This window comes from Chrysoperla carnea, chromosome 2 (assembly GCF_905475395.1).
Source record: "Chrysoperla carnea chromosome 2, inChrCarn1.1, whole genome shotgun sequence".
Taxonomy (NCBI): Eukaryota; Metazoa; Arthropoda; class Insecta; order Neuroptera; family Chrysopidae; genus Chrysoperla; species Chrysoperla carnea.
In genome coordinates this window covers 17,774,380-17,788,529 of record NC_058338.1, presented here as the reverse complement: position 1 = coordinate 17,788,529, position 14,150 = coordinate 17,774,380, and the positions used below count along the sequence as shown (strand labels likewise).

The following is a 14,150-nucleotide window of genomic DNA, read 5'->3' as shown; positions in this document are numbered from 1 at the left end:
CCCAGCAAAGCGGGTGGGCATCTGGTAGTTGAATACATATTGCTACGTTGAATCTTCTTTTACTTCTTTCCACAAAGTAAAATACAATTTCTAATGAAGGTTTCGAATTTCAAATTTCATTTCACTTTAACGTTTACATGGATATTTTACCATGCTTTTATTTTCTAACACTTATTAAACTATGCATTTCAAAACAATTCTAGATAGTTTTGGTCATTATGTCAAGTATTAATTATATTCATACTCAAAGATAATATGAAGATAATATTGAAGATTGCAACATTAAAACAGCAAACTTAGTCCGTTATACAACATTGCTTGTAGGTATTTTCCGTCTTAAACCTTATAATAATAGAAAGAAAATATATAGGTATAAACTACTATAACAAAACACATTTTTCCAAGAGTCTTATAATACTTATTTGAAAGTAACCCCCGTGAGTGTTATTACACATTCATACACTTTTAATTACCTTGCGTTCTACATTTTATATAAAAGTTTAATTTTTTTGTTTTGTTTCTGTGCTTTACTGAGAAAAACTTTAATTAGAAAAGATTATTGAAGATATTATTATAAATGAATTTAAATTAATAACATATGAAAAATAAATATTATTTTAAATAACTAGCAACTAGCTCGACCCGTGAGGAATTCTTATCCCTTAGCGAATAAGTCGAATTTTTTAACTTTATGACGTCATCAGAATCCAAAAAATTTTATTTTTCTCTATCACATTCAAATTTTATCCAATTTTGATAAACAAAGTATGTAATTCTACTAAATTTGGATCATAATTTTCAAATTTGTGATCAAAATTAACCTAGCTCTAATAGGTTTCATGAATGTAGAGCCCTGGTCCCGGAATTAAGCACATGAGAGATAGGTAGCGAAAAACTGACATCACAGCTGAAAAGAATGACCCAAAAATAGTAAGTTTCAATAAAAATTCCAATAAGATCGGATCAAATTTGGTTGTGTTATCAAAAAGGCCAAATTTTTTAACTTTATGACGTCATCAGAATCCAAAAAATTTTATTTTGCTCTATCACATCCAAATTTTATCCAATTTTGATAAACCAAGTATGTTATTCTACTAAATTTGGGTCATACTTTTCAAATTTGTGATCAAAATTAACCTAGCTCTGAAGGTTCCAAGAATGTAGAGACCTGGTCCCGAATTTTAGCATATAAATGATAGCTAGCGAAAAATTGACATCACAACTGAAAAGAATGACCCAAAAATAGTAGGTTTCAAAAAAAATTCCAATAAGATCGGATCAAATTTATCTGTGTTATCAAAAAAATCGGATATTTTCACTTTTACATGATTCTTTACTAACTTTTTGTTTTTCGCCTCTATTTTTTATGCGCCGGTGGGGGGGTGCCTCGTTTTCCACGCCCTAGTTAAGGACCTGGCAAGCAACAACGTTTTCGTTTTAAATGCAACTCTCCGTGTTATGTAAACTGAACTTTCTACAAAGTTTACCTTGAGCTCAATACCATGAAAATTTGTTTGAGTATTCTATTTTTTTTATCTTTGCATAACTCGTTTTGCTTAATTGAAATTATCTTAAGTTTTTCAATACTTGATTATGATAATTCCGAATTGTTGCACAATTGATTTTTCAACGAGTTTAGTTATAAATAGTAAAATTAGCAATGATTTAACACGATTACTTATTATTAAGTAGAAATAAATAAAATTATTAAATTTTAGTAAAATTGTTTATAAAAGTTTATTAAAAATATATATATTTATGTTACATAGGAAGTTGAATATTATTCTTTTACTTATAAAAATATTTATTTAATACATATATTCAACCTTCCACATCTTATTCAAGGTTAAAAATACTATAATGTTGTGTTTGAAGAAGCATTTTATTTTATTTTAAACTATTTTATTAATAGTTTACCGTACTAGGTTACTATTTCGAGTATATTGGAAAATATACACATAAAAGTAGGGAAAATCCTAAGGCATTTCGTGAATCAATATACGAGTAAAATTGAAAACGATATCAAATATTTAAAATTTTATTAATCTATTCATCAAGAGTATTCATACATGCTTTGTGGAAAATTAATGTCAATTCTCTATCAATATGGTTGATAAAAATTAACAAAGTAAGTGTTTTTTTTTTTCCTAAAAACGCTAACTTTGAGAGTTAAGGAAATTGTCTTGCTTCGAGGTTAAATTTTCGAAAACGAAATAAAAATTGTGTTTTTAAACTCATCTAATTTATAAAAAAACAAGTGAAAACAAACAATTGACTGAGTTAATTGTTAAAATACCATGCATAGTTAGTGTTGATTTCTTTATCACATAACACATACAAACATGTAACACATACATAACTGATAATCAAGTATAGTACATATTATAAAATTCCGCCTAATTTTCGTCCTCACGGGTATACAGTGATGTTTACGAAAAAATGTTTAAAACAAAAGTTGTTTAATTTTTGAAAGGAACATTTTTTACATGTAAACTTTTGTTCTATTTCTAACGGTTTATAAGATGGGTCCTACGGACCCAAGACCCAATTGACCTATAATGCTCATTTACGAACTTGACCTCACTTTTTACGTCCTGAGTACGCTGTAAAAATTTCAGCTCGATATCTTTTTTCGTTTTTGAGTTATCGTGTCCACAGACGGACGGACGGACGGACAACCGAAAATGGACTAATTAGGTGATTTTATGAACACCTATGACAAAATTTTTTTCCTAGCATCATTATTTTTAAGCGTTACAAACTTGGGACTAAACTTAATATACTATGTATATTTCATATATGCATGGTATAATAATGCAAGCACTGATATTCAACACTTTCTATACAGAGTATTTCAACAGTTAACTCAGCCAATTGTTTGTTTTCACTTGTGCACATTTGAATTGTTTTCTTGGTCTGCAATACTTTGGAAATAGTTCACTAACTGAGAAGCAAAACTGTATACGAGGATATCGCAAATATAAGAACATTACGAGCAAATATAAGAACATATGCTCTGAAAAGTTCTGGAATGTTAAGTATAATTTGTTCACCAATTCATTTGAAAAACACCATGAAACTAATATTCACATTTTATAGTAAAATCTATTCTTGTCAGTTTATTGGAAATTGTTTGTTTAAACTAAAATAATTGCTTATTTTAATTGAGGCTATTTATATATAACTCATTCTATCATCCTATCAATGTATGGATGGATAGCTACATGAGCTTCGATCATTGAAAGCACGTAGATGGTGTGTTGTTTTAACTTCGATATACATGGTCATATAGTGAGTGGTGAAACGCTTACCACTTCAAAATTTTTCGGGGAGTTTTGAATGTTGATTTGAGCGACGACCAAACAGAGCTTACTATGCCTATTTAAGACCTGCTAATATAAAGACAAACTTCTTAAAAGAGTAAAAAGCGCCTGGAGATAATAAATCGTCAGTATTTCTTAAGTAACGTAATTTAAAAAAAAAAATTTTCAGTGACTTTTCTCGTAAAGAAAAATTACTTCAAAAATGCGCGTAAGAATTTGTATGCTTTGTAAACTACCTCAAACTATTATTCGCTTTCGGTAGCTAGAGATAATATCTAGCGTAATATTCACCTGGGGAAGAAAACTGAAATGATTTGTGCTAAATATCCAGATCTATTCAGCCAGATTTCTTCTCACAAAATGGGGTGCATGCAATACGCAAGCTAAAAATTTTGTTGCGAGTGACTTTCCCAAACGTGTGCCTATGTTTTATTTCTCTTCTATTATGAAAGCCAAGGGTTAAAGTTTCCAAAGAGTTGAGCCAGGATGATATTATTTTTAACCGACTTCAAAAAAAAGGAGAAAGTTCTCAATTCAACTGTATTTTTTATGTTTGTTACCTCAGAACTTTCAACTGGGTGAACCGATTTTGATGATTCTTTTTTTATTTGAAAGCTTGTACATCCCGTGTGTTCCCATTTCAATTTGTTCTTTCTCAGTTCTGACAATGGCACCCATAAGAAAACCATAAGTGTCTTAAATTTGCATTAAGTATGTGCGCGACAAATGGAAGAATAACTCAATATCACTTCAATTAGTTTGTGCAATTCAGATTCACTAAAAATCACAAATAACAAAACTTAACATAAAAAAACCGACTTAAAAAAAAAATCTATTCCAAAACAAATATATGCACTAAAAAGTAAGAAAATAACGATAATATAATGTAGTTAATATTATTGTTATTTTTTTAATCGGTGTCAGTCAAGATAATATAGCAAACTGTTGTGTCACAGTTGTTTCTTTCGCTGACACCGACTCGTGCATAATAATTTGTTTTGGTATTTTTTTTTGGAGTCGGTTTTTTTTTTTGTTAAAAGTCGGTTTTATTCACGTATATAGAAGTTTATGTGGTGCTCTCATCCGATTTTTATACCATGTATATATGTAATATATATCAAGGTATACTACCATGCATATATGTAATATGCAAGGTATACTAAGTTTAGTCCCAAGTTTGTAACGCTTATTATACCATGAATATATGTAATATGCAAGGTATACTAAGTTTAGTCTCAAGTTTGTAACAGTTAAAAAGATTGATGCTACGAACAAAATTTTGGTATAGGTGTTCATAGCATCACCTAATTAGTCCCTTTCCGGTTATCTGCCCGTCTGTCCGTCTGTCTGTCAACACGATAACTCAAAAACTAAAAGAGATATCAAGATGAAATTTTTATAGCGTACTCAAGACGTAAAAAGTGAGGTCGAGTTCGTCAATGAGCAACATAAGTCAATTTGTCTTGGGTCCGAAGGACCCATCTTTTAAACCGTTAGAGGTAGAACAAAAGTTTATATGTAAAATATGTTCCTTACAAAAACACAAGGCAACTTCTCTTTGATACATTTTTTCGTAAACATGACTGTTTACCCGTGAGGGCGCCAATTAGGCGTAAATTGTATAGTAGGTATAATAAGGGAATATCAGTTATATTAGTAATTTATGTGTGACATGTATGTATGTGTAATGTAATAAAGTAATCAACTCTGTCTATACATGGTATTTCAACCATTAACTCAGTCAATTATTTGTTTTCACTTGTTTAACCTCATATTATATTGTGTATTATGTCAACGGTCTATTGGTCGTGTTTATTATTGATACTCATTCATTTCCATTCGACCGACCTAATTAGAATAAAAAAACATAAAAAAAAATATGAAAACCAAACGATCCACATGGAAAATGTTTTGTTTTAACAGTTATTTACAATGTTTGCATATATATTAGTGGAGCTTTTAGAGGTAGTAAAAAGCTTTTAAATGTCAAAGATACATTAATATTATTACCTTTTTTTGTTATTGTAATTCTTTTAAACGTTGATAACTATAAATGATAAAACGTGTTTACAAAACATTTATTTAAAAACAAAAAATTTGCTTATACATTTTGCATATGCTTTTTTTTGATAGGTTTATCTGATAGCATTTTGGTATCAGGTATATTTTTTAGTAACTAGTGATAAAATTTTAAAAATTAGTGTAATTATGGAAAAGTTGATTTTTATTTACAAATTCAAAAAACTCATCATGAAATCAGAAATTTTATTAAGAACCAGAATGAAAAATTTCAGAATTTTTAAAATGGGTTTTTGAATTGTTGATTTTTCCCAAAGTTTCCACTTTTTATTATCATGTCGGTTACCAACTGAGAAAATATCTTCAATCAGTTTATCATATTTTTAGCAAACACTAGCCGTTACGAATCTGCTTCACTTCACAATGCTAACAATGCCAGCATTAAAAACAAATTCCTCCATACAAAATGCTGCACTTCTTTCCATTGGTCATCATTTTACCTCCTCCCTTGCCCTCACACTAGCCTTACTTCCATCCCCAGGACAACAAGCACCGTTTATTTTCTCAAGATAGACAGACTATTGCCCTTTTGGGTATTCAAAGAGATTTGAGATGGGGTATGTAAATTTAAGCTACAAAAAGCTCTGGATTATCACAGTAGGCACGCAGAAAAGGAAATTAAATGCAGACCAGAAGTTAGTTAAGCTTTTGTAATGAACCGCTTCATTTTCAATTATAGCAAAGAAACTATCAATGTGCAACCTCTAACTGCTAGTTACTCAGTTCAAAAAATAGGGGTTATGTGCTATAACCATTTCCTTGCACATTTGACTGTTCCGTTAATTAAATTTTTTAATAAATATAAAATGATAAGGCGTTGTGGCACATTAAAAGCATAAATTTTATCTCACAACGCATTGATTTTGTTTTCAGTTTCGAATTTCTGAAAAACGACAAACAGTAAATCGTTTTATGTTAAGATACCTTATTCAGGATGATGAAGCACAAATATTTTAGAATTAAGCGTTATAAATTTTAAAGCTTTTGATGCAAATAAAACTTGTATATACACAAAGTTTAATGTAATTTGATTTAGTGACGTAAATTTTACAGAAACAAAAACAACAAAAAGTTTTCCATGATATAATCATGTACCATGTATCATATTCTGCCTCAAAGCCCCTAAAGGAATAAAAAAATACATTGTTTTAAAGTAAACTACTTTTTCTTTGTGTTTTCCATTTCGTTCCATCTATCTAATATATACAATATCTTATTTTATTTTTAGATTCACAGAGGGAAAATCTGATAAAGAAATTTTAGATGATTTACTGCTGGGGACCCGTTACGACAAACGTCTGTTGCCGCCAGTATCAGGTTTGTAAATTAAATTTTTATTTTATTTTTTTATTTGAATAAATATAATAAAAAAATTTATTTTTTTGTGAAACGCAATTTGTTTAATAAATTGGTTTAGAAATTTTTTCTATGAGGAATTAAAAGAATTTTAATGATGAAGCTTTAAGAAAACTATTTTTAATGATCTATTTCCAATCGAACATAAAATACATTTATATAAGTTTTTTAATCTGGTTCTGATCATGTTATTAAAAATGCAAATGAATAACGCAAAACTTTATAACTGTTTTGCGTTTTTTCTGTTATACCTACATGCATTTGTTTCTTCAAACTTCAATTATGGTCAAAATTTTGAAAACTCTAATTATTTTAATATAAAACCAAAAAAATAAATTTGGACAAGATGGTCTTATTATAATTACGTGATGAAAACAACTTGATATTTCATTCGAGCAGGCGCTAGATAGAGCTGAGTGTCCCAAAATAGAGGACTGCATTTTTCCAATTGATTCTTGTTCAGGAAAGCTTATAGATTAATATTCCAGATGTTGCCAGAAACCCTAGTGGTCCAATTTTCGCATATCTCCCTCTCTTCACAAAGACAGTCAAATGTCAATTTATTAACCAAATAAAGCTACCCGAGGTTTTTTGGGTAATTTTACGTCCAAAAGGCTTTTTTTTCTAAAGTTCACCATTTTTGAGTCATTAACAGTTTAACCTCTCTTTGACGACCTCTGCTACCTAAAGTCCGTCGAGGTCAAAGCTCTCCTTCTGTTCTTAAACAGCTCCAAATGGTTCATGGATTAGTGGCCGGGGATGGGCCAACCCTTTTTCGGTATCTCAACGGACTCTATGGTCTAAGTGTGTCCCACTCCAGGACAGCCACTCTAACCTAACTTATCCTATTTATTGTAGTTTTTAATAATTTTCGTAGTTACTAGATATTGTAGTAAAACGATGAGCCTTGAAAACTTTTTAAATTTAAATTCCGTTGTGGTTCAACAGCTGCGCGTTCTTTTTCTTTAGCTTAATTAAATCTACGCTAATTCTCATTTTGTTTTCGTGATCTATATATACTTTCGAGGGTCGCCGATGCTACTTTGGTTTCTCTGTAATTACTTAATTCCAAGTGTAATAAATCATTTTCTAATTCGTTCCGAATTGAAAATTTTTATTTAACTAAAAATTTTTATATTTAAATAATAATTTTTGTTTCTTTTATTTTTCAGGAACGTTGACTGTAAATGTTAGTGTATTGTTACTAAGTTTAGCATCACCAGATGAATCTAGTTTGGTAAGTAGAATAGAAAAAGTATAATTAAAATTTTATTTACTTTAGTCGTTTTAAAGTTTTAAAGTAGAAACAATATTTTATTCCCATTCATAAGTTAGATAATCGAAACTTCACTAATTTGGTATTTCGCTAAAAAAAGGTTTGAATCTCAGTGATCAAATGACTATTTTTCTCAGAAAAATCTCGAATGCACTAGGCAAATTCTACATTGTCAGTGTTTAAACCAGAATTGCCATTCACAGAAAAGGATGATCTTCACTTTGAAAAATTCGAGAAAAACGCAAAAAATTTTTTGTTTTGTAATTTAAACTTGGTGGATGAGAAATTTTGATCCAAAAAGTATAAAAATCAGGTTAATTTGTTGATTGGATGCAGAGTTTCTGAGATATCGCAATATTTGGATCGTATTTCAAAAATTATTCGACCAGTCATCAAATGTACCCGATTTTTATACTTTTTGGGTCAAAACTACCTTATATACTGAGTTATATCGAAGTGGAAGATAAAAAAATGATGAAGATACCATTGAATAGATTGATTACAATATAGATAAATAATTTAGGAATGCGTTTTATACTTCAATGAAATCGAATTTTTAACTTCCAATGTAAGCGATTCAGATTTATATCTACTACTTCTGTAGAAAAATATCAATTTGAAAGCAAATAAATAACAAAGCAATCAACTTTTTTTGTAATACTTATGGTATGTAGTTTGAGGAATTACTTTCAGTTCATTGTAGTTGATATTCCCAAAGTACGTTATTAATTATTAAAAGGAGTGCCTCATATGATATGTCTAGCTATAGAGTGGTTTTTTAAGAGATGTGGTAGAAATTTTTAGAAAAAAACATTTTTCGTGAGAATAAAGTGACGGAAGAATGACAAAACTCACTACTGTTTATTAATTAATATAGGCTCTAGGGTGTGGGCCTTCTCGAATTTTCCCGGATATGTGGCTTATACCAATTCTAGGAATACCTTGAGGTCTAGCCTTTTGTCAAGTTTAATCGAAATCGTTAGAGCCGTTTTTGGCCTAGAGGGAAAATCCAGTTTTGTCCTAGAGGGAAGTACCCAAAAAAAAGGCCTAGGGAAAAATGAAATAATTATCTGGAATTATGACCAAACTGAACCTATGTACTTAGCTTGAGAAAAATCGGTTGAAAATTGAAGGCTCCAGCTTGGTAACAGACATACCGACATACCGACATACTGTCGGACGCAACATTTTTTAAAAACCACTTTTTTGGAATCAGGGACCCTCAAAACGTGTATTTCTGTTGAAACCCCGATATCGATTTTTTTTTTGATCGTAATATTTTATTATATTTATAATATAATAAAGTAAATAGTCGAAAAGGTGAAACGTAAATTTTTGGAAATAACTTTTCGAAAATGATTTCTGATCTGAATTCATAACTATTAACTGAACTGTTAATAGGACTAAATGACGTTATGGATTAAATGACGTTATATCTTCATGATTTATTGCTAAATTAACGCCTCTGTTCCTAGAGAAAACTAAAACTTTGCATGTATTATTCGGTCTTTCATGAACACTCTCTGCCTGTATATAACATCCAGATGATTTGATGTTTATGTTATAATATGACAAAGAAAAACAATTTTCTATTATGATTTTCCTTTGATCATGCACCATATTATTATGTTTTGTGTACATATATTTTGATCGTATAGGATCGTATTTATCAATTATTTATTTATTTTCTAAAAATATTCTTTTGAAAAATGTTATTTCATATCAAAAACAAATAAAATGAAATACTTGACAAGCTTTTTATTATTAAATAGATACTTATTGTAAATAATAAATTTCCGCAATCAAGAAACCACAACAGTATTAAAAAGAAAATCGAATTTTGACTTGAACTACAGCCGATGATGTACTTATTCGTTAAACAGAATGTCAGAAAAAAAAAACAAAATAAAAAAACTGTTAACAAAAAGAAAACTGACTTCAAAAGAAGAACTTTTCCAAAACAAATTAATATGTACTAAAAAGTAAAAAAATAACGATAATATAATGTAGTTAAAATTATTGTTATTTTTGGAGTCGGTGTCAGCCAAGGAAACAACTCTAACAGAATAGTTTCCTACCTTACCTTGGCTGACACCGACTCCAAAAATAACAATAATTTTAACTACATTGTATTATCGTTATTTTTTACTTTTTAGTGCATATTAATTTGTTTTGGTACTTGGTTTCTTTTGAAGTCGGTTTTTTTTTTTGTTAAAAGTTTTTATTTTGTGATTTTTAGTGAATCTGAAGTACACTAACTAATTTGTCACTAAAAAAGAATAATCGAAATCGGTTGGCGTGATATTGAGTTATTTGTCTTCTTGTCGTGCATACTCAATGCAAATTTAAGACTTTTATGGTTTTCTCATGGATGTCGTTGTCAGAACTAAACAAAAATGAAATGAGACTACACGGGAAGCACCTGCTTTCAAATAGATAAAGAATCAACAAAATAGGTTCATATATTCGAAAGTTCTGAGATAACAAACATTAAAAAAAAATACAGTCGAATTGATAGCATCCTCCTTCTTTGTGTGAAGTCGGTTAACAAAATGATTTAGATATTTGTTGATCAATTAATATCAATTTTGACAAATAAATATCAATTTTGAAGTTGTAGTCCAATAAAAAATTTTCGGCGCATACATGGAAAAAAATCTGACTTGCTTCAATAGGTTTCAAGAATGTGAGACCCTGATCCCCGGTTTTTGGCACATAGGCGCATGATAGTGAAAAACTAACATCACAGATGAAAAGTTTCACCCAAAAATGACTAATAAACCAACAAAAATTGGTTAAAATGTCATACGTACCTACAAAAAAAAATATTAAAAAAAAAAGAAAAGAAAAACCCGTGCCAAATATTTTTCTTTTCTATTATCGATTAAATTAAAAATGTTGAGTCATAAATGTACCTTAATAGTAATTCATTACGTGATCAAAATATAAATATTTTTTTGATTTATTTTGAATAAAGAAAAATTGTTCAATGCCTAATTCATTTCGTTTAAGATATGTTTTTCAATACCTATTATGATTTTTATTTCACGAACATATAATATTTAAAAAAGTCTTTTAAAGAGATTTGTTTTTATGAATATTACTAGTAAATCTCATTGAATTTCGACTCAAAATATTTACACCTTTCCACTGATTTCATAACTAATAACATTATAAAATAATTACTAATAATATTAAAATGAATATAGTTAATGAGTCAATCAAGTTTATTTTGGTTTACATTTCGAATTTATTAATTTTCCGTACTTGTGTGACTCAATGCATTGGTAAAAGCTGAAAAAATTTTCTTGTCGAACGAACATAAATTTAATGAAATAAGATTAAGAATGTATTTTTTATGAATTATTATTATTATTTAATACATAAATTAATATTTTAAACATAAGGAAAGCAGAAAACAATAAATAAATATATATTTGGTAAATCCTTAAACACTTCTTTTTAAGGATTTAATGGTTTTATGCTATTTTCAATTCTCGTAACATTAATTTGACAAATATCCAAGTTTGACCGACCCACTGTTAATCATCATTTAGTATGTCTTGTATGATAGTTTCCATATATTTTTAAGGCATCCATTGGAGACATACCTTGGACAACATACGTAGTCGTATTAGAATTATTCGAAGAGAATGATTTCTGATTCTTTTTTGATAAATTATGATATTTATTTTTTTTGGTGTCTTCACTTGATTTCTTTTGACTTTCTTCAGGATTTTCTTTTGACTTTTGTCCATCTTCATTGGTGGATGTAGTTTCCGGCGGCGCGGCATTATTGACTGACACTTCATCAACATTACTAATATTTTTATCGTTCTCTTGGGTACGAGGAGTACCGTTACTGCTATCGGTAACAGTCAATTTCTCTTTTGTAATATGAACTAAATCTTTCGAACCATCTAATAGATCCTGATGAGTTTCATTTTTTTTTTCATCGATTTCTTGTGATTTTTCTTTTATCATCTCTACTTTTTCCATTTTGATGCGTTGGAAATAATACACACTTGAATATTCTTTAAAGAGTTTTTTCTTTGTCTCCAAAAGTCTCAGAACTTTACAGTAAGCTATTTACGTCTTTCACACAATGTGTCAAATCTTGAATAACAATTTTTTATTGAAAGAGTATGAAAGAAACTTCAAACAATTGAATTAACTTGCAATTGTTTTTATTTAATATGCATGATGTAGGTAAACACCTAATGGTGAGTTCACACCACAGAGTTGCGTTGCGTCGAGCGGTGAGTGATAAGTGGTCGTGTTGTTCAATCAACTATTATTTGATACGATGATGTTTAAAAATTCGAGGAATTTATGACTAAATCATGAAAATATTTATAAGAGGTCCACAATTATACCGAGTGCTTACTTCGATTCTAAACGCCCTGCATCATACGAAACACTGTTCAGGAATTGACTGGTCAGCATTTTTATGCCATATTTGTGTAATCGTGTATCTTCTAATATAACTTGAGCAATTGAATCAATAATATCTGAAGTTCACAATGTATTAATTGAATATATCGATAAATTAAGAACTTTGTATAAAAATTTACAATTTTCATTGACGTTCGCGGAAAATATGCTCTATAGTTTAGGTAAAGATTTTTAGGGATTGTCTATTGAAGCGTACCACTGCACATAGGCTATGGTCGGATAAGAAAATTCCAAGTAACTTTTATCTTTATGTGAATATTGTATGAAATATAAGCTTTTAAAGTTGAAAAATTGGTGCATCCCCTTTAACTTTTAAACCATGCGAACCTACTCAATAAGGACTTTTAAGAAAATTAAAAAAAAAAATACTTTGAGAGCTTTTCGCAAGAATTGATCACATCAGTTTTATTAAACCGTGAAGTCAGTGAAAAGTGTTTACTCGTGTAAAAACTCACTTGGTCCACTTTTAACATCATTTTTATTAAGAAAACTCAATATATAAATATTCAAAATAAATATATAACTTGTTTTTACAAATTTAAAAAAAAAAAGGAAAGTAGCGTTAAATGAAAATGATGAAAACCAAAAGAGGCTTATCACACTGTTTTAAGCAGCTTACAAAGCCTAAATCCATTATTTTTCAATTTATATAGCACTATTAATTGAATATATCCAACAAAATAAAATTAAAAAAGAAAAAAAAACATGTCAGTTGTATTCGCATTTAATTCCCAAATGTTGTGTTGTGAGCATATTTTTCATATTCTCCCTAATCCATGCAAATGAATATAAAATATCCAATAATCTTACTGAATTACAAACAAAAGTATCCACATACATACATTCAATGAATTATAGTTTAATAAATTGTTTAACAAGTTTTAATCTGTTGCAAAATGCGACTTTATAGGTTTTTCAGATAAATTCTTTCTTTTTGCTAATAAAAGAACACACTTGAATTTTTTACAAGAAAAGAACGGACTTTAAAATCGTCTCCACAGAAATGAGAGTATTATGATAAAATATTTATTTTGAAATTCACAGCCTTCTTCTCTCTTTAATAGCTTGTTAGTCCTGAAGCCAACGTACATTTTTTAAATATTTATCATTAAGTTATCACACGGTAAGAAATTGTGGATATCACTTTTTCAGTATCGGTGTGAACGCTATAATGTGTACTATATTGAGACAATAGTTACATTAGTAATAGTAACGACAGGCGAGTCAATGCATTATGGGCATCATACTGATTGGCGATACGCAAAATACTTCTGGTGGATAGCCCTGTTTAATACTGTAATATTACTTATGCTTAAATAAATACTGTAGTATCTGTCTCTAGACCATACCAGTATTGTAGCAAACGCCATTCATTTTTTACCTTGTAGAACCTTTTTATCTGTGTAAACAATTCCTACTCTTTTTTCGAGTGTTATGAAAGAGGGGTAAGTGAGAGCAAGAGAGGTGAAGACTATAACGCGATGGTCTTTACAAGTCTTTACTTTTAAACTCTGCGAAGCGGGGGGGGGGGGGGCTTATCAAGCTAGTTTCAAATAATTACTCGAAAATGGGCGTTCAAAAAAAATCGAAAACTGTAATACCTGTGTAAAACAATTCCCACTCCTTTTTCGAGTGTTAAGGAAGAGGAATTCGTGAGAACA

General features: G+C 29.4%; 1 protein-coding gene across 8 annotated transcripts in view; it reads left to right on the top strand.

Annotated features, from left to right (window-relative positions):
- The window catches only part of LOC123291644 (glutamate-gated chloride channel), a 132,495-nt gene that overhangs the window by 74,813 nt on the left and 43,532 nt on the right, over positions 1 to 14,150 (top strand). For all 8 annotated transcript variants that reach the window (XM_044872003.1, XM_044872002.1, XM_044871997.1 and 5 more), the window contains exons 4-5: positions 6,631 to 6,719; positions 7,931 to 7,995. In XM_044872003.1, the coding sequence (XP_044727938.1) occupies positions 6,631 to 6,719; positions 7,931 to 7,995 (154 nt within the window). The remainder of the gene's footprint in view (positions 1 to 6,630; positions 6,720 to 7,930; positions 7,996 to 14,150) is intronic.